The sequence below is a fragment of the Setaria viridis genome, chromosome 5 (genome assembly GCF_005286985.2).
Source record: "Setaria viridis chromosome 5, Setaria_viridis_v4.0, whole genome shotgun sequence".
Lineage (NCBI taxonomy): Eukaryota > Viridiplantae > Streptophyta > Magnoliopsida > Poales > Poaceae > Setaria > Setaria viridis.
In genome coordinates this window covers 8,779,685-8,799,050 of record NC_048267.2, presented here as the reverse complement: position 1 = coordinate 8,799,050, position 19,366 = coordinate 8,779,685, and the positions used below count along the sequence as shown (strand labels likewise).

Sequence of the window (19,366 nt, the reverse complement as noted above, 5' to 3'; positions counted from 1 at the left end):
TAGATTCCAATTCTTTTAAAATGAAGGCATCCAAACGGGGCCTTAGCAGAATTGATGAGAATCCGGTTGGGCCGTAATAGGCTGATGTCGGTTGGGTGGTTATGTTAACCCAAATTCTTGCTGTTCTACCCTATAGGGTAATAAAGCACGTGTTACCATGCTGCCTACTTGGAGCAGCAACGATCTTACGCAGCTTCTAAGAATCTAAGCTATATCTTCGCCCCAGCCCCCAAGTAGCCCGTCCCTCTCCTAGCCCGCGTGCTGTGACACTGACGCCTATGAGCGGCACGGCGCGGCACACCAACAGCCCAAGAGACGACACGACGGATTATGCTTTCCTAGCAGGCTAGGAATTACCATTAGGAAAGCTCCTTTGCAGGACAGGATGACAGTATGACGTATTCAATGTGGAAAGCGAAGTCCCCAGTCCCAAACTATTTACCTGATTGCCCGTTTGATGACAGGTCCAAAGACCTGCACCCATCCAAAGGCCGTTGGCACACAAACGCAACCGCACTGCCCCAGCGAAAACATTTTGACAACTTGACGACAAAAATGACAAAGAGTTTACCATGGCACTGGGTTCTGAAATGGTGTCCGAAGCAGAATACCAAGCGGGTATCTTTTGCTGCGTTGGGGGCTCCCAAGGATGATGGATCCAACGACACAATTCGATACAGCTAGGGGGACGGACAGCTGTGTTTGCCTAAACAACAGTAAATATGAACTACATACATATCCGTCCTGCACCCGCGGCGCACACTGGACCAGAGCATCTCCGAGTAGCATCAACCTTGGGCCATCTGCAAAATGAACACCAAGGAGTCAGGGTTTTTGCTTCATTGGCTAACATCTGCTACGTTTGCAAATCATAATCTTCACTGGATAACCCAATTAATTTATGAAAACTTGCTCATTATGGGGTTTTTTAGTAAGCAAAAGTTACCAATAAGTTCCAGAAGGGACTAGAAACCTGGTGCTACATGTGTGAGGACAACATGACATATAACTAAAGGATCCACGAACTAGAGTTATACCAATTTCGTAGCATTTCTGTTCTTCAATGTCAAGAGCGCTGCTTCAGCAAAGGCCTGTGCAGCTTGGGCCTCTGCTTCAGCAACCTCTGCCTCTCTTGCAGCTGCTTCAGCTTCTGCCATGATAGCCTCTGCCTCTGCAACTGCACGAGCAGCAGCAGCAGCAGCAGCCTCCGGGGTCATAGTTGCGATGCGAGCCAATTCTGCATCAACTTGTGATCTTGTAAGGCTTTTACTAGCATCAATCCCTAATTTCAAGGGCTCTTTTTGCACCTCTTCCAGCAGCAGCATCTTGGGGCTTCGGCCCTCTAAGCGTGGTGAACTAGGTGCTATCCTGTACTTCCGATTCACCTGCAAGCTTCCATTGGGTCACATGCTGAAATACTTAAGGTTCTTCAATTTGAGCACATGCAACTTCTGATTGGATTAAAATAAGAATTCAGCATTAGAAAGTAGGTCATGGACACCATAGTGTCCACAAACCAAATAGTGTAGAAAATAGCATATTTCGTGGTAAAACCCAAAAAAAAGATGCAGTTCAACAAGGATTCAACATGAAATTGAACAAGAAATCAGTATGTCCTAGACTATAGTATAGTATGGTGTATAATCGAACAAGAATTAGTGATTGCTATCACTAACAAACATGTATGGTGCCATTAGTTGAATTTACCCACGTGATACAGCCTAGTCTTTTCACCTTTAAATTGCTTATATTTCTCACATAGCATAAGAATGATGTAGGAAGCTAAAATGATAATTACCTTTATCAATTTCCCACTGGCGGCCAAGTCCTTCAGCTTTGCAGATAACAAGTGATCAAAATCACTAGGTGGCCAATATTGCTCCTACATAAAACCAGGGTAAGAAACTGACTGACAAGGCAAGCATGGCTCATTTCACGAAAATTTATTAACAAAGCAAGTGAAAACATGACGATAATTTAAAAATGATATCACAATTCTGAAAGAAGACAATGCAATAAGTTGCTTTTGAGGAAGCTGGAAGAGAGGATGAAATGAGGTCGATTGCAGTTCTTGCACACAATGAGGAGATTTGTGTAATCAGGCATGCTTTAATTATTGGATTCTACTATTTGATATCTTTGATAGCTCATTTTCATACAATCAGGTCAGATGTAGTAGAAATGTGGAATTTTGTTTCTGGTATGAAACAGTGTTCGCTATATATTTAGGTACTCAGTAATAAGAATTGTTGCAGCAGATATGGGTGGCACCATCCATCATCGACTAGGCAGCTGCTGGGTGGTGCTACCTAGTCTGATTTTTAATTTTTATACACTATAAAAACATTGAACCTATATGTTACAAGCTGTTTGTACGTAAAATCTTTGGCTGACCAAACTTAAATAGAAAGTGTAAATAGTGTTTTACATTATTCTCAAATAAACGGCGATGGTCATTTGTGCACAGAACATAAGATATACTATAACTCTACTCCTAGAAAGAAACAAAAACAAAAGAAGGATGCACACCTCTATGTAATTAGCAATAGTAGTTCTGTGTGACCCTGTAGGCTCATTCAAGTTCTTTATAGCCTCCATTATAATATTGTCTAGCCTGCATGAAAGCCATTAAACTAACGTGGAGCATTCAAACTACCTAGTTTATTAATACACAAAGAGAAAAAAGAGTTAAATGCCAGCATTATGAATTACACTTACACAGATATAATTACCTTGAGTGAGACTGAGATTTCTTTGAATTTGAAGTATTCCACGCTTCACTAGACACTGAAGCTATAGGCTTTACATCAACAATCTCATCATCAGCATCAGAAGTAACTGTGCTGATTGCTGCTGGCTGATCATTATTCTTAGGGCCAGCTCGGGTTTTCTTCACGGCACTCCTCGCCTTGTCACGAGAACTCGACGCAGTGACAGTTACATTCATGTTGCGCCACTTGTCCTAAGTAGTAATTAGTAGAAAAGAATGGATGAAGATTAAGAGTGAAGATGAATTCTGGAAATTTAACAGGAAAACCAAATTTGGCAGTCCCTTAACTAAAGTAAGCTTAAGTGAAATCAAATGAACAGTTTTAACCTTTAGGTCAACATTTGAGCGGTAGCACAATATGGAACTAAGTTCTGGATCATTCAATATTGTGCGCCAATTTCCAACTCCATGTTTTGCTACTCCAGTTCTAAGAGCAGCCTCTTCCTCAGAAGTCCACCTCTGCTTTGGAGCCCCCATGTGTAGGCCTAATCTCCTCAGTCAAGTACAGTACAAACACGAATGTGCACCTTCTGACCTGATTTGTCCACAAACAGCTAAAAGGAATATAACCAGTGCTGACCACATTTGGTTAATACTTGCAGAAAATAGTAAACAGAAATAAATTATTCTTATAATATGTACAACATCCTGCCAGTTTTGGCTAAAACAGAAAATCAGGTTTGTACTACAAATAGCATATAATAAATAATAAGGGCCTAGAAATTATTTTAGATAACATTTGCTGTATTCACTCTCAGAGTCTACATTATCATTCATGGAGAATACAGACTATCACATCCACTCACAGCTAACTGGTGTTTTTGGATATAAACAACAACAATGTCCCCCAATACACAACTTCTGCTACTAATTGCTGTTGTGTTATGCTTATGAAACAAAAAAAATATACCATTATGAATCTAGGGGTAAAGATGAATCTACTCATATTATTTCCAAATGTTCAAATTGTGATCGTTGTTTGCAGACATCCCAGAACACATCACTTATCTGTGACTGGAGTACATGAGTCGAAATGGTACTAAACTCAAGAATCGCCTCTATAATGTGATCAAACAAGGCTGCAAATTAGAGCATGCAAGGCAACTTCAGAACTAATTATTTCTCAGGAAAATGGCAAATGGCAAGTCCAACCATCTTCCAATAAGCTTGTGCGTTTGATGCATGATAATTCCGTTGTGATGTCATTAACATCATTCTGTAAGATACTACAACAAACCAAGAGAAATATTGATGCAAAACATAAGACGACATGGGGTGATTCAAGAAGATGGAAATTTCTTCACTGTCCCCATTTTTAAACTTAAACTCCACAGATGCCATTTTGAAGCAAATCCTAAAATATTGGAAATATGCATGAAAATGCACTGCTTCCTCATAGTTTAAGCTTTTGTCACAATGTAACAAACTCAGCAAATTCTCAAAGAAGACGATGACTATCAACAAATCCTATCTGACCCATTCCATCATCCTTATACCAAAGATGTGAGCCTGGCATCTAAATGACTAGTCTGAATAGTGAGTATACTGCACACATGGTGAACTTTAGTGCCCAGATGACCAGTCCTGCCAAGCAAACCAGTATCACCAAACCATATTAAGCACATCACAGGTTCTGTCTCAGATTCAATCAAGCTAAAACAGGAAAGGGAAAGCTGAACTATAAAGGGAAACAGACAGTGGACACTGAAATTGGTACTAAAAGGTGTTGCAGTATATTTGTCTATTCAGAAACTAATCAAATATGGCTTCAGCGAACTTAACCGAGATTAGCACTTCACACTGCATAAAGAAAAAAAGGAAGATAATATATATTGCAACACAACCATGAGACAACCTATTAATCCAGGGGCCGCTAAACATCATCCAGCAAAACCATCTTCCCAATCAGAGAACAGCATGCACAGCAGAACCACCTTCCCAATCAGAGCACAGCATGCACAGACCACAGTCACAGCCCACACAGTGTAAATGAAACTACAGGAGAAGAATGATCCAAGGTGCTCGCCCTTGCAGCTTCATCAGGGGCGAACTTAAAACCTGGGCCGTCCAATTTTATTTTTTTTTGGAAAATATACTGCGCTGGCACCTTAGCCTACATTATCCTACGCGCTGACGAAGCGCAAGGGGCGGACTTCAGTTGGGTCAAGGGGGGTTCAGTTGAAACCCCACAATTTCTGGAAAAAAATTAAACTGCACGCGCGCCATCCTAATCGAACCATGGATGGATGGCATACAAGTAATGAATCCGAATGGCGAGGAAGGGAGGTTTGGGTTTAATTGAGGACGAGACCAGACCACCCATTCCGCCCACGGGGAATCCATCAAAGCAAGCGAGGATTACTGACCAACGCGAGCAGGGAAGGCCCTCGCCTGCGCGGATCTCCACCTCCACCGGATAGAGAGAGAGGAGCGGCGGGGAGAGGGAGTGACCGGCGGCGATGCGTCACAGGAGCGGGTGTCCCCCTGGTGGTGGTGGTGGCAACAGGTGACGTCGTGGCTAGCTGGAGAGGTATCGATCGCCGGGGGAGCGGCAAGGCCTCTGGTCCAGTCAGGCACGGGCCGGCCCAGGACGCGTGGCGCAAGACGGGCGGGGCGGCGGGCACCTCGTGGTTAACCTCAGCAGCCCACCCAGTTGGCGCGCACTGGACGGGCTGCAGCCCATTATGGAGGCCGAGCTTGCGGAAAAAAGGTTTGCCATTGAGTGGAATTTCTTTTTCAAACTTTGCAGTTCGCGCAAAGTATCCAAATGCTTTTTCAATTGATCGTAATCATGGGAAACTATCTGTTCCGTATAACAACTGCATTGACTCGATTATGTTTAGCGAGTCTTCTAGACTTGGGCTAACTAGGAAAAGAGTTCAGCAGAATGGTTGGTGATGGTGAATTCTGCATACAGGTCAGTGATTTGTCAAGCAAAGATCGAGATGCCTACACGTAACGCGACCGTTCTTTTCTGGGTTGAAACGAGAGCAACTGATGTTCACCGGTCCTCAGCTGCTCCAGTTATCGGCCTTTGGGCTGTACGCAGGACATCTCGATTTTACATCTGTGTTGAAGTGAAGTGATATCGTTAGCAGTATTCTCGTATCCCTATACATGAGTGAACTGTTCAATTAAGCTACTTGGATTCCCTATAAGCTCGGAAAATAGAAACGAAAAAAAAGCATTTCTTTCCTTGTAGTATATATTGTCGACGACGTAAAAATTCGGCAACAATATAAGTATAAATATGGGGTATCGGATCGGAGAGAATACCAAGTACACAGCATTTGGTACACATGGTACATATATAGGTTCAGAATTTCCTGAGGATAATATATAACTTTATACATGCTATATAAGATCGATAACAAAGATTTCCCCAGTGTTTTCAAATGACTAAGAGTGATTGTTTTTCTTTGCAATTTCTTATCAAACGGCTGAGGTTTTCTAGTTTAATCTAGACATTTTTCGAGAGGAAAAACAAATTAGCAACCCAGAATCTCCAACCAACATTTCCCGGCAAGAAAACCATCTGCTACTTATAAATAGCACTTGGAGATTGCCTCAACTTGGCTAAAAATATCTGGAGTATTTAAAGAAAAAGATATAAAGAAGACAAATAACCTTCGGTCAATCGCCAAAAATACTTTGGGAATCATGAAAATCATATACTACCATCATGTCACTACAAGACATTCAATATTTTCCCGAGTGTTTTGCCAAATGGTAGAGGGTTATTGTTTTTCTTATTATTTTCACAAATGGCCAATGGCTTTGTAGTCTAATCTGGGCAATTGGGACACAAAACCCGTAACATTTTCTAACAAAAACATCAGAACTTAGTAAATAACTTCTGGAAAATATCTTAATTAGACTAAAACCCTTGGGTAGTTGAGGAAAGACCTAAAGAAAACCAATCACCACCGGCTATTTGCAAGAAAACACTCAAAAATATTTTAAATGTAGTAGCATGCATGTGTTCTCCTCCTCCTCCTCCTTCTTTTTTATTGAAGATGTAAAGTACACCATGGTGTATAGGTATGATTATTACAAGAGTCAAGAGATCGCCGTAGGTGTGTACGACCCTAGGCTCGACTTTGTACACCGCGAGATTGGGATGATTTTGAATTCAATGAGCTTTTGGGATGGTGTTGGATATGATCCCCTCCATTTCAAAATTGAGGCCGTTTTAGCTTTTCTAGGTACAAAGATTTTGCTATGTATCTAAACATAATCCTATATTTAGGTGCATAGTAAAATCTATATACCTAGAAAACCCAAAACGAACGGAGGGAGTATCTTGTTTAAATAGTTTTGGCGAATGGACGCTGCCTCATCTCTTTGCGAATTTTTTTGAATGATCAGTTTAGGAATATGTTATCCCTATTAACGCGCATATTAAATTTACAAAGGCGTAACCCGTGATGCTTTTTCCCAGATACATTTTGAGCTCTTGCACAATACTAGGCTATACTAGTGTTCGAAAAGGACTAGTATAAAAACATCCGACGGTTAAGATTAATTGCATACTACTGAAACATTCACCTGTGGTATGGGTAGTATAAATGAGTAGTATAGGTAGTATAAGGGTATCATGGTAAAAGAACATAAATGACATCACTATAATTTTATTTTTGACACTAGCATAAAGTTTAAAAAGACCCTTCCATTTGAAATATCACTTTTTACAATGTAATAATTACTAAATTATCCATAATAATGAACAATTAGATCTTATATATATTATATACCAATAAGTAGTATTATTGTGTACTGTAAAAGAATTTTATTGTCATTGGGAAGCATTCCTATGTTACACCTAAGGATATACCAATTTGTTGGTGCTTAGGTTTTTAAATTTGATGCCTCTCTAGCTTTAAATTTTTTGACGAGGTCTACGACGTGTCACTAGGGCCACCACCAGTGGCAGGTAGCTTCTCGCCTGTCACTATAGCCCTGGAAAGAATGGTGCCTGCGGTTTCGCATAATTAATGTTCAATGCGTCGAGTGCAAAGTGTAGACGCATGCCCTGAGCAAAACAGTGAGTGTTCTATGTCGCTGTTTCTCTATAAATTATTCCTTCCATCCCGTAAAGAGTATCTCCTTAGGTTTATTCTAAGTCAAACTATTTTAAGTTTGATCAAATTTATAATAAAAAGTACCAATATTTATAATACTAAATAGGTATACTATGAAAATATATTTCATAATAAATATAATAAAACTTGTTAGACATCAAAAATATTAATATATTTTTATATAATCTTGATTAAACATAAGATGGTTTGACTTAGGAGGAGCAGAGAGTCAAGCACGCGCCTTCCTCCGCATTCCTGACCTGTACCAACCGCGATGGAGATGACCAGCCGACCGCATCAAGGACGACTCAGTCACCATGAATGATTGCACGGCGTGCAGGGCAGTTAGATTCATGATGAACGTGTAGCAAAGGCCATCAGACAAGTGTGTGTATCGATACACACAAGAACACATAGCCCAAGAAACAACGAGAAGCGACACTAGTAGCAACAAGCCTGTGCGTGTCAAAATATACGAGCCCAAAGCGTGGGGAACGCCATGGCAAGAATTCTCAAGTTCTCAACAATGGCGATCTCCCATACCAGCCACCGCCAGCAGCTCCTCCTCTCCTTGCTCGTTCACCTGTTCCTTCCGATCCAGCTCTCCTACTCCCTCGGCGCCTACAGCAACCAAACTGCCATGCCACCAGCAAAGGTCCAGTGCCATCCGGACCAGGCCTCGGCGCTGCTCCGGCTGGGGCGTTCCTTCTCCACCAGCGATTCCGCATGCACCCTCGCGTCGTGGCGTGCCGGCACCGACTGCTGCGGTTGGGAGGGCGTCGCCTGCGCTGACGGCCGCGTGACCATCCTCGACCTCGGCGGATGCGGGCTGGAGAGTGCCGGCCTCCACCCGGCGCTTTTCGACCTGACCTCCCTGAGGCACCTGGACCTCTCCGGGAACAGCCTCAATGAGTCAGAGCTCCCGGCTGTTGGGTTTGAGCGGCTCACCGAGCTCACCCATCTCAACCTCTCCTACTCCGACTTCGCAGGCATGATACCACATGAGATACGGCGGCTCAGCAAATTGGTATCTCTGGACTTCTCTAATTGGATTTATCTTGTTGAAGGAGACAATGATTATTTCCTGCCACTTGGCGAAGGGCGGTGGCCCGTCGTAGAGCCAGACATTGGATCACTAGTCGCTAATCTTAGCAACCTGAAAGAGCTTTATCTAGACACTGTTGACCTCTCTGGAAATGGGGCAGCATGGTGCAGTGCATTTGCTAATTCCACTCCTCAGCTTCAGGTTCTCAGCCTTCGAAATACCAACCTCAATGCACCGATTTGTGGGTCCTTGTCTCTCATTCACTCATTGACCAAGGTCAACCTCAAGTATAACAAACTGTTTGGCCGAATTCCAGAGTCATTTGCTGATTTACCTTCCCTCAGTGTTCTTAGACTTGCCTATAATCTCCTTGAAGGACCGTTCCCGGTGAGGATCTTCCAAAACAAAAACTTGACAGTTGTCGATATCAGTTATAATTTCAAAGTATCAGGCTTGTTGCCCAATTTCTCATCAGATAGCATTATGACGGATCTGCTTTGCAGCAACACTAACTTCTCTGGTCCCATTCCGAGTTCTATAAGCCATCTCAAATCTTTGAAGAGTTTAGGTATCGCAGCAACAGACTCTCACCAAGAGCTTCCCTCTTCAATTGGTGAGCTCAGATCCTTGACAGCATTACAAGTTTCTGGGGCTGGTATAGTAGGAGAAATGCCATCTTGGGTCGCAAATTTAACTTCTTTGGAAATTCTGCAATTCTCGAATTGTGGCATATCTGGTCAAGTACCTTCTTTCATAGGTAACCTCAAGAAACTAAGTACATTAAAACTATATGCATGCAATTTTTCTGGTCAAGTGCCCCCACATCTGTTTAATCTAACAAATTTGGGAGTCATAAATTTTCATTCCAACGGTTTCAGTGGTACCATCGAACTCAGCTCATTCTTTAAATTGCCCAATTTATTTAGGTTGAATCTGTCAAACAACAAACTTTCCATATTAGATGGGGAGTATAATTCTTCATGGGAGTCCATCGACAATTTTGATACTGTGTGTCTAGCATCTTGTAACATATCCAAGCTCCCTGATATCTTGAGGAACATGCACTCAGTTCAAGTTCTTGACCTTTCAAACAATCACATCCATGGCACCGTACCTCAGTGGGCGTGGGATAACTGGATTGACTCGATCATCCTGATGAACTTATCACACAACCAATTTAGTAGTAGTATAGGATATGGCTCTGGCATTTCAGCTAATATGTTTGTTATTGATATCAGTTATAACCTATTTGAAGGGCCTTTACCTATACCTGGACCGCAGACCCAACTATTTGATTGCTCAAACAACCGATTCTCATCTATACCATTCAATTTTGGTTCTGACTTAAGCAGTATTTCCCTTCTCATGGCTTCTGGAAACAAGCTGTCCGGAGAAATTCCGCCATCAGTTTGTGAAGCGACAAGTCTTAAGCTCCTCGATCTCTCAAATAATGATTTGCTTGGCTCTATCCCTTCTTGTTTAATGGAGGACATGAGTTACCTGAATGTATTAAATTTGAGAGGAAATCAACTTCATGGAAGATTACCAAATAGCCTAAAGCAGGGTTGTGCATTTGGGGCATTAGATTTTAGCGACAATCGGATTGAAGGACAATTACCAAGATCTTTAGTTGCTTGCAAAGACTTGGAGGTTTTCGATATCGGGAATAATCATATTGAGGATACATTTCCATGTTGGATGAATGTGCTTCCTAAACTTCAAGTTCTTGTTCTAAAATCCAACAAGTTTGTCGGAAATGTGGGGCCTTCTGTTTCTGAAGATAAAAATAGTTGTGAGTTTATAAATCTTCGAATTTTTGACTTGTCTTCAAATAATTTCTCAGGATTATTGCGTACTGAATGGCTTAGGACAATGAAATCCATGAGGACTAAAGCTGTCAATGAGAGGTTGGTCATGGAAAAGCAATATGATCCACTTGGCCAAACATACCAGTTCACCACTGCAATCACATACAAAGGATCTGATATCACTTTTTCTAAAATATTGAGGACCATTGTAGTCATCGATGTTTCAGATAACGCATTCTATGGTGCCATTCCCCAGTCAATTGGGGACCTTGTCCTGCTCAGTGCGGTAAACATGTCACATAATGCCCTCAATGGACCAATTCCATCTCAATTTGGCATGCTACATCAACTTGAGTCCCTCGATCTATCTTCAAATGATCTTTCAGGAGAGATCCCACAAAAGTTGACATCACTTGATTTTCTTTCAATACTGAATCTATCCTACAACAAGCTGGAGGGTAGAATACCCGACTCTCCCCACTTCTTGACATTCTCTAATCTCTCATTTCTAGGGAACATTGGCCTATGTGGACTTCAAGTGTCCAAAGCATGCAACAACATGACACCTGATATTGTGCTTCATCAGTCGGAGAAGTTACCAATAGATATTGTACTGTTCCTTTTTGCGGGTCTGGGATTTGGTGTCGGATTTGCAATTGCAGTTGTCCTAACGTGGGGAATCTCATGGAGATCATTGTTACATTTCAATGCCACAACAGTGAGCTACCCAGACAATGCATTGCCTTCGATCTATCCAGCTGCTTCACCTAACCAACTACAATTACTCAGAAGGGGCCAAGTAGGAACTGAACCTAGATCAGCTGGTTCGAGTGGGAGGTATGGTCATGCATCCAAACCACTTAGTGTTGAGTCCACTTCAACTCAAATTTGCATGCCTATTTCTTCTTCTTAACGAAAAACCACTCAATCCATCTTATGTTGGATATCATTTTTTTCAAGAAGGGTCAATCCCACCTTCCCATCACACTCAAGGATTGGTGTCTGTGTTAAAAGGATAGATATATCTCTTGTAAAGAGTCTTGTATAAACACGTCAAATGAACTTGATGGCACTGGATACTTAGATGCATTGGTTAAAACCTCTAGCTATAGATAGACTTTGTATAGATAGAGACGGTTTAAACCAAGTGTATCTTGTATTACAAGTTGTAATCAAACTCATGTAATTTGTTGGGGATTTCCTCTATATTAACATGCAGCCGCGGCTAGCCTAGGCAGGCAGCCACGTTCACCTAATTGCCACTATTCCTTTCATGGTAATCAGAGCTACTTCCTCAAAATACATCTACTGCCATGGCCTCCAGTTCCTCGTCATCATCAAGTGCTCTCGGGCCGCCGGTCTCCGAGAAGCTCACGTGAGAGAACTTCATTCTTTGGAAGGCCCAAGTGTTGCCGCTGATCAGGGGTGCTCGGCTCCTTGGAATCCTTGACGGCTCAATTCTGGCACCACCAAAAACAATCCAAGATGACAAGAAGAACGACGTCTCCAACCCGGCGTATGAGATTTGACTGACGCAAGACCACCAGGTACTCGGCCATCTCGTCAACTCCCTATCATCCACAGTGTTGGTGCAGGTAGCTACGTTGATATCGTCGTTCGAAGTTTGGGCAGCATGGGAAGACATGCACTTGGCACAATCATGTGCACGAGTAATCAATCTACGGATGCAACTTGCAAGCCTCAAGAAGGGAAGCATGAACGTCGCAACGTACTTCAACAAGATGAAGGTCATAGGAGATGAAATTGCTGCTGCGGGGAGGCCTATTGACAATAATGAGATGATATCCTTTATTTTGAATGGTCTTGATTTTGAATACAATCCCATTGTTTCCTCTATCTTGGGCCGGTCAGATCCCATCTCTACCAATGATCTTTATGCTCAAGTCATGGCATATGAGATGCGCTTAGACATGTTTGATCAGCGCTCAGGTGGTCACTACCAATCCTCGGCTAATTCAGCTTCTAGAGGTCGTGGAGGCTACTGTCGAGTTTATCAGCCTGGCAGTCCACCAGGGGGTTACTCAAGTGGTTGATTTGTAGGTGAGGGCGATTACAAAACCAAGAACTCGAAGGTGATCGTGAGAACACAAGGGACACAAGGGTTTTTAGACAGGTTCGAGCCTCTGGAGAGTAATACTCTACGTTCTGTATGCGTGGATTGTATTGCTGGTATGAGATGATATTCCCATTCCCTCGGGGGTGCCCTTGGCCGCCTTATATAGGCTGACGACCAAGAGTTACAAGTCGGTTTGAATCTAATCTACTCGGTAAATACATTGCAAGTATTCTGAGTTGGACTACAAAACACGTTCCATGATGTCCGGGCAGACTTGGACTATCTTGTTGCCTTGACGTTTGCTTCAAGTATCTTCATATCCTTGGCCCGCACACCCTGGTCGGGTGGGCCCACTTGTCAGGTCCGGCCAGTATCCTAGTCGGTAGGGACCCAAGGGGTACCCATATCCCTCAAGCTCCTGAGCAATGTGTAGGCAAACAGGCACTTGAGGTTATCACAGCGAAGCTTAATTTGAACTTGGTTGAAGCTGCGATGACGTCATGGTGACGGAGAGGCTGCATAGTGCTCAAAAAAGAAGAAAATCCGAGTGAACGCAGAGCCAACTTGCAGAGCGAAGACAAGTGATGAGTTGGTGGATGCTGGCATCCAGTAGGTCGAAGCAAACGTTACGGAGGGCGTCACAAGACGCACTCCATAGGAGAAGCCCTTGAGCTTTGAAGTGATTAGGATAATCGATCCAATGGTCAAAGAAGAAGAAATTGTCCCTTGAAGCAGATCCTAGTGCCCGAGCACAAGGATAGGCACAACCACGGAGGCTTACCGACTAAAAGTATATGTCCGAATCTCTAGAGATAAGGATGCGTGAAATGATAGGTAAGTGACAAAAATGCTTGCTTACGGTAGTACTGAACCGTATGAGTGAATTCAAAATTCCTAGCAATACTTGTGGATCAGCTCGAGCATCACGTGAACATTGTAGAGCCGTACCAGCATGGGAAAGCCTTGTCGTGCATCCTCACGAGTTTACTGTAGCACTTTGGATGTTAGCTAACTGCCCGGCTATAAATAGACCAACTTATAGCGTAGAGAGTCATGGCCCGAATAATAGCACTCGTAGGTTTGAAGCTTGTAGTCTTTGATGGGAGTAGCACCCACTCAAAATCCTGATGCCAGAAAAATTCTTGTGAGGAAAACCAGGGTGCTCCTTCCCTTCGCAGTCTCTGCGGTGAAGTCGGGAGGTAACGATGCTAGAAGAATCCTCATGAGGAGGCTATATCGTGAACCTCACACTTTGTCCAGGACACCGGTAGGGAAGTGTGTCGCACAACTTTCTTGTATTGTGCTTTTTTCTTTTTCTATGTTGTAGCTTCTTATCCTAGGATGTCAGCTATCCCAGAACTATTCACAGTTGCTTGTAATATGTATTGCCAGTAATCCTTTCAGGGAGTATGATTGTAGCTGAGTAAAAATGTGTCCCTTCATCTGGTTTTGGGGATTTTTGGGGCCACAGAGGCATACTAACTTGAAATTGGGCGTATAGTCCCCGAGGTCGAGGACTAGCTGAGCTGTGGAGGCGGGTCGACATGAATTAGGCGTCCAGCCTCCTAGGACTGGAGGTGCCATGGAGGCACACCGAGTAGAATTAGGCGCCCAACCCCTAAGGACAAGGACTGGCGGTGCCACGGAGGCGCGCTGAGTAGAATTAGGTGCCCAGCTCACGAGGACAAGGACTGGCGGTGCCACGGAGGCATGCTGAGTAGAATTTGGCGCCCAACCCCGTAGGATGAGGACTGGTGGAGCCACGGAGGTGCACCGAGTAGAATTAGGTGCCCAGCCCTCGAGGACGAGGACTGGCGGTGCCACGGAGGCACGCTAAGTAGAATTAGGTGCCCAGCCCTCGAGGATGAGGACTGACGGTGCCATAGAGGCACGTCGTTAAAAGCGCAACAGAGATTCCGTAGATTTCGTCCCATGCACGCAGTGCTAATGGAAAAAACCCGCAAATTTCACCCGGCACATCGCGCCACGATAACGGGAGGCCCACGGTTTCCGTCCATAAGTTACGCCGTCATCCCCCTCAAAAGCGCAAGGGGTCATGGAGCCGTTTCAATCTTATCTTGAACATTCTCAGTGCCGCCGCCTTGAGCCCTCTGAGCACTTCAACTCGCAAACCCTAGGCTTGCCACCGCAATGCTCATTCTGCTCGCGCGCACAATGCCGCCACCCTCAAGCCGCTGCGCCACTGTATGTGCAGCAAAACCCTAACCACATTTAGATCTAAATCTCAAAGCATCGAGCTCGAAGAAATGGCACAAGAAAACGCCCCTAAACCATCTTCCATTTGGATGAAGTCTCTCAGGACGCAAGAGCGCATCTAAACCCTCGTCGACCGGGGCCTCCTTGGGCTGCAAGCGCTGCTGGAGTGGAAGCCCACCGCCGTCCAAGAGTTCTTGTCGGAGGACACGGTGGACACAGTGGTCTCCGCGTCGTTCTTCGAGTGCAGATTCGGGATCCCGTGTGGAGACTTCTTCCGTGGCCTTCTCCACTACTACAAGATTGAACTGGTACATCTAAATCCAAACTCAATCTTGGACATTGCTGTATTCATCCACCTGTGTGAGGCATATTTGGGCATCCCCCCACATTTTCATCTCTGGAGGTATCTTTATCATCTTAAGCCTGTGATTAGTAAGGGTAAACAAAGTCGGGTAGTTGGGGGTTGTGGATTCTCGCTGCGGCCCAAGAAGGTGCAGAAATACTTTGATCTACAGTTGAAGGAGTCCAACAAGGGTTGGCATAGTGAGTGGTTCCTTGAAGCATCCCCACATCAGCGGAGACTAAATGTGATGCAAATACCAGTCCCAGGAGGCTGATAGCACATTTATACAACAGATAGTTCAGTTACCGTACAACTCCTGAGGGAGTGGGCGTGAAAGCCACGCCGTGATAAGAACCAAATAAATAACAGCGGCTAACCAAGCGACTGCCAAAAGACAGCACTCGGGACTACACGGCAGCAGAAGCATCTTGTGAAGGCCAACACCACAGGCAGCGTTGGGTGCGGACACAACCTCCTACTCAAACTCCTCGACGACGAAGTCCGGGTCTTCCTCTGTAGCAACAAAGCAAGGGTGAGTACAAAAGTACTCAACAAGTCCAACCCCATCCACGGAGGGGGATACAATCAAGTATATGCACAGGATACAATAAGGATAGGCTAAGGTTCATTTGCAATAAAGCTAGATTTTCATCACATGCACGGATTTGTTTTCAAAAGAGTTTTTGGTAAAGTTTTTCCTTTAGTAACCGAAACATTGAGTGGGGTTGATCCTACACAAAGGATCCAAATTTTATTACTATCGGACTCCCGTCCGCCATAGCTCACAACACAACTGCCGGACACTTCCAAAATCCAACACACACACCATGAAAACCATTCATCTCCAAGTGCTAGTTATGTGATCAAGCCGTAACTCGTCCAATACCGTGGACACGGCTACCCGGATAGGTTTTAACTCTGCAGAGGTTGTACACTTTTCCCACAAGTAGGGTACCACAGCACGATCACCTTAGTGCCGGTGCGGATCCTAACAAAGCCATTACCCACCTTAGCTAAGACTGACTAGTCCACATGGAAGCGACCAAGGGGTTAACGACCTACCAACGAGGTCTTAACCAGGACTTAAGTCACAAAGATCTTACTCCTTTTCCGTGGGCTCCGTTGCTCACTAGCGCACCCGAAGACTAACAATTTAGCTAGTGGGATTTATGCTAAGCCGTTGCCCATACAATGGTTGAGTGGTTGCACGATGGTTGAATTAAGCAATATGACACATCAACTCGGTCCTTACCCATGACAAGATGGATATCTCCCAACTTGCTCAACCACAAAGGTACGAGCCCAACATTTTGGCATTTCACACAAGAAACATCCATCCATCTCATCTAAGCATCTCTTGCCCTTATACCCGAAAACCCATTTTCTCACTTGAAAACACTCACACATTTATTCTCTAAATAAACCATTGCAGTCATGATTGAATTTGAGTAACGAGTTCCTAAGCGTTCTAGCAGTAATTATCATCTAAACAGAGTAAGTCATATTTAGAGATAATTATAGATAATAAGGAATATTCATAACAATCAAGGGGTGGCTATCCAACCATGTCTTGCAATAAAACAATATGCATTTTTATAAAACAGGCCAATAGGTTGTGTTTGAAAACTAGGAATTGAATATGCATCAAAGGGTGAGATTGGACTTGCCGTCCTCAAAGCCTTCCGGGAGTTTCAGCTCGCGCTGCTGGTCCTCGGGCTCGGGCTCGCGATCAAACTCCTCCTCGTGCTCCTCCTCGGGTACTCCGCGATCTACGGCACACACAAACCGGCACACAATAAATAAAAGAAAATAAGATTTTTCCCGTTGAGCTCCGAACAAAGAATGCGAATGGAAAATAGGTAGAATGAGTATTTTCAGGAAATTTGGATATGACTTGGCGGAAGTATACTGGAGGATGATGTGGTCGAATATGGGATCAATTGGAGGAAGTTTGGCACATGAAATGACGAGTTAAACGTGTATTAGGGGCTTTAAAAGAGGGTTTAGGACTAATCCGCGAGAAACCAGGAGCCTATTTGTAAATATTTTTGGGAGTGGAAGGGCAGATCTATGAGAAGTTCTTGAGAGTGGTGGAAGGGCTGATTTGCGAATAGGAAGAAAGAGGGGGTTAGATCGAAATGGAGGGGGTTTTCTTCCTCTCTTTGCCTGGGCCGGTCGGAAGGTTGGGGAGGAGAGGGGGGGCCGGCCGGCCTCACCGGTGGCGAGCCATGGGGCGGGGGATGTGGAGTAGATGGAGGGGGTCCCATTTTTCCCATTACCGTGGGGATTTGAAGGTGGAGAAGGGGCGGCCGACAGGGGCTTGGGGGCGGTGTTCCTGGTGGTGGCGGGGCATCTATTGTGAGGGGCGGCGCCGACGGTCGGGTGCAAGAAGGCGAGGGACTTGGGCAGAGCTGGGTTTGGGGCGAGGTGTGGCGGTGGTGGCCGGGGCGTTGCCCCTTTTTATAGGCCGGCGGGAGGGGCGGGGAGCGGCCGGTGAAGTGGGGGCCGGTGAGCTCCGGCGGGCGCGGGACAGGGGCCTAGCAGGCGCGGGGCGGGAGCCGGCGTGGCCGGGGGCGGGGCTCAGCGGCGACAGGCGCAGGGGCCCGGCATGGGGCGGCGCGCGGCCTGAGGGCACCGGTGGGGCCGCGCCGGGCGGCGGGGGTCCTAAGCGCGCGGGTGCCGGGGGCAGCCGGGCGCTAGAGAGGCCAGGCGCCAGGGAGGCTGGGCACCAGAGGAGTTATGGCACTGAGGAAGGTGTGCGCCAGGAAGAAGAAGGGGGAGGAGGAAAGAGAAGAAGGAAGGAGGAAGAAGAAGGAAGAAGAAGGAAGGGAAAAGAGAAAGAGAGAAATAAAGAGAAAAAGGGGAGGCTGGCGGTGATTGCGGCACGTGGTTGGAGCACGCGCGGCGGTCTGTCGACCAGCACGCGGCGAAAATTACGGGAGAAGATAAAATGATGCCTGTCGGATTGGGTGCCGGGACGGCGAAATCGCCGGGAAGATTTTGGATTTTTGAGAACTCAACGGTAACAAGATTTTGAAAATGATTTTCAGCGGGTGATTTAGGTTAGTGATTTTTGTGGATGTTATATTCCTTATTGCTAGTTAGCAGCTTGAGTTGCCGCCGCGCACAGGGTTCGAGCCAGTGGCAATGCCTGAGTGGTCAAACCAGCCGACCTCGGAGGAGCAGGTCTAGGTGGATGAGTTGCTGGCAAAGATCACCGACTTGAAGGCTCGGGGATTGACAGCTGGGGCCATTAGTATAAACTTCTGTTAGGGGATGACGCAACCGATCAAGCACCGAGTGCACCCAATGTATGAGTACTCGGGGCTAGGTTATCCGACTCGAGAGGTCCAGCGCAAGATCCGCACCTTAGTGGTCGCCGACAGGGTGGTCGAGTTCTTCAAGGGTCGGATTAGTAACAGGGATGTCCCCAAAGCTTTCTCGTTGAAGAGGCAACCGTCCAACCCGGTAAGATTGTCCTCAGCATTGATTTCACGCATTACACACACACATACACACTTATGATGTTTCTGAGTAAGGCAATGAATTGACCAGGATGACCCACTTGTATACTTTTGCCCGCCGCCACTTCCTGGAGGGGCCAAGGCGAGACCACCCAAGATCGACCCGACCGACAGGCCCGTTGTGCCACCCGCCGACCTTCAGTGGGACTCAAACTCTTCCTTTGGGTTGGACAAGGGTATGACGGGAGGGGCCGACCAGGACCAAGGCGTGAGCTGGTTGGGCGACGGACACAGCAGGCTGTGCGCAAGCAGACCGTTCCCAAGGCGCCTCAGCCTAGTAGGAAGAGGAAGAAGATGGCCGGGAAGAAGAAGAAGGAGAAGGCTGCCTTGAGTACAGCCCCCACGGATAGGTCGGTTAGTGAAGCGGAGTCCGACACGCCAAGCCCACCGGTGAAGAAGATGAAGTCAGAGCTCTAGGAGACCACCACGGATGACGTGGCGCACTCGAAGGAGGCGCTGAAGGTGAAGATGCTTGGCGGATCCAGCGAAGATATGTTGGTG

General features: G+C 45.4%; 2 protein-coding genes and 1 non-coding gene across 4 annotated transcripts; 2 read left to right on the top strand and 1 right to left on the bottom strand.

The window, feature by feature from the left end:
- Nucleotides 1-543: 543 nt before the first annotated feature.
- On the bottom strand, nt 544-5,298 carry LOC117858523 (single myb histone 5). 2 transcript variants are annotated; one of them, XM_034741599.2, is made up of 7 exons: nt 5,137-5,298; nt 3,098-3,324; nt 2,733-2,962; nt 2,530-2,614; nt 1,799-1,882; nt 1,038-1,385; nt 544-803 (listed from the first exon to the last, which is right to left on the bottom strand). In XM_034741599.2, the coding sequence occupies exons 2-7, from the start codon at nt 3,245-3,247 to the stop codon at nt 789-791; spliced, it is 912 nt and encodes a 303-aa protein (XP_034597490.1). In that variant the 5' UTR covers nt 3,248-3,324; nt 5,137-5,298; the 3' UTR covers nt 544-788. The 2 variants fall into 2 exon arrangements, with proteins under 2 accessions (XP_034597490.1, XP_034597489.1); XM_034741598.1 differs by having other exon boundaries at nt 3,098-3,305.
- Nucleotides 5,299-8,235: 2,937 nt separating this feature from the next.
- Nucleotides 8,236-11,960, top strand: LOC117858935 (receptor-like protein 7). The gene has a single exon (XM_034742094.1). It carries the CDS (start codon nt 8,351-8,353, stop codon nt 11,615-11,617), a length of 3,267 nt encoding a protein of 1,088 aa, XP_034597985.1. The 5' UTR covers nt 8,236-8,350; the 3' UTR covers nt 11,618-11,960.
- A 525-nt stretch (nt 11,961-12,485) lies between these two features.
- LOC117859394 (small nucleolar RNA Z247) lies at nt 12,486-12,624 on the top strand. Its single transcript, XR_004641189.1, has one exon. It is a non-coding gene; the product is annotated as a small nucleolar RNA Z247 (small nucleolar RNA).
- Nucleotides 12,625-19,366: the final 6,742 nt, after the last annotated feature.

Bases quoted from the DNA above. Each gene is read 5' to 3' on its own strand.
- LOC117858523 (XM_034741599.2), bottom strand. From the start codon at position 3,247: ATGGGGGCTCCAAAGCAGAGGTGGACTTCTGAGGAAGAGGCTGCTCTT. The intron at 2,615-2,732 runs GTAATTATATCT...GCTTTCATGCAG, and splicing joins AAATCTCAGTCTCACTCAAG to GCTAGACAATATTATAATGG. The intron at 1,386-1,798 runs GTAATTATCATT...GGAAGCTTGCAG, and splicing joins CCAGTGGGAAATTGATAAAG to GTGAATCGGAAGTACAGGAT.
- LOC117858935 (XM_034742094.1), top strand. From the start codon at position 8,351: ATGGCAAGAATTCTCAAGTTCTCAACAATGGCGATCTCCCATACCAGC.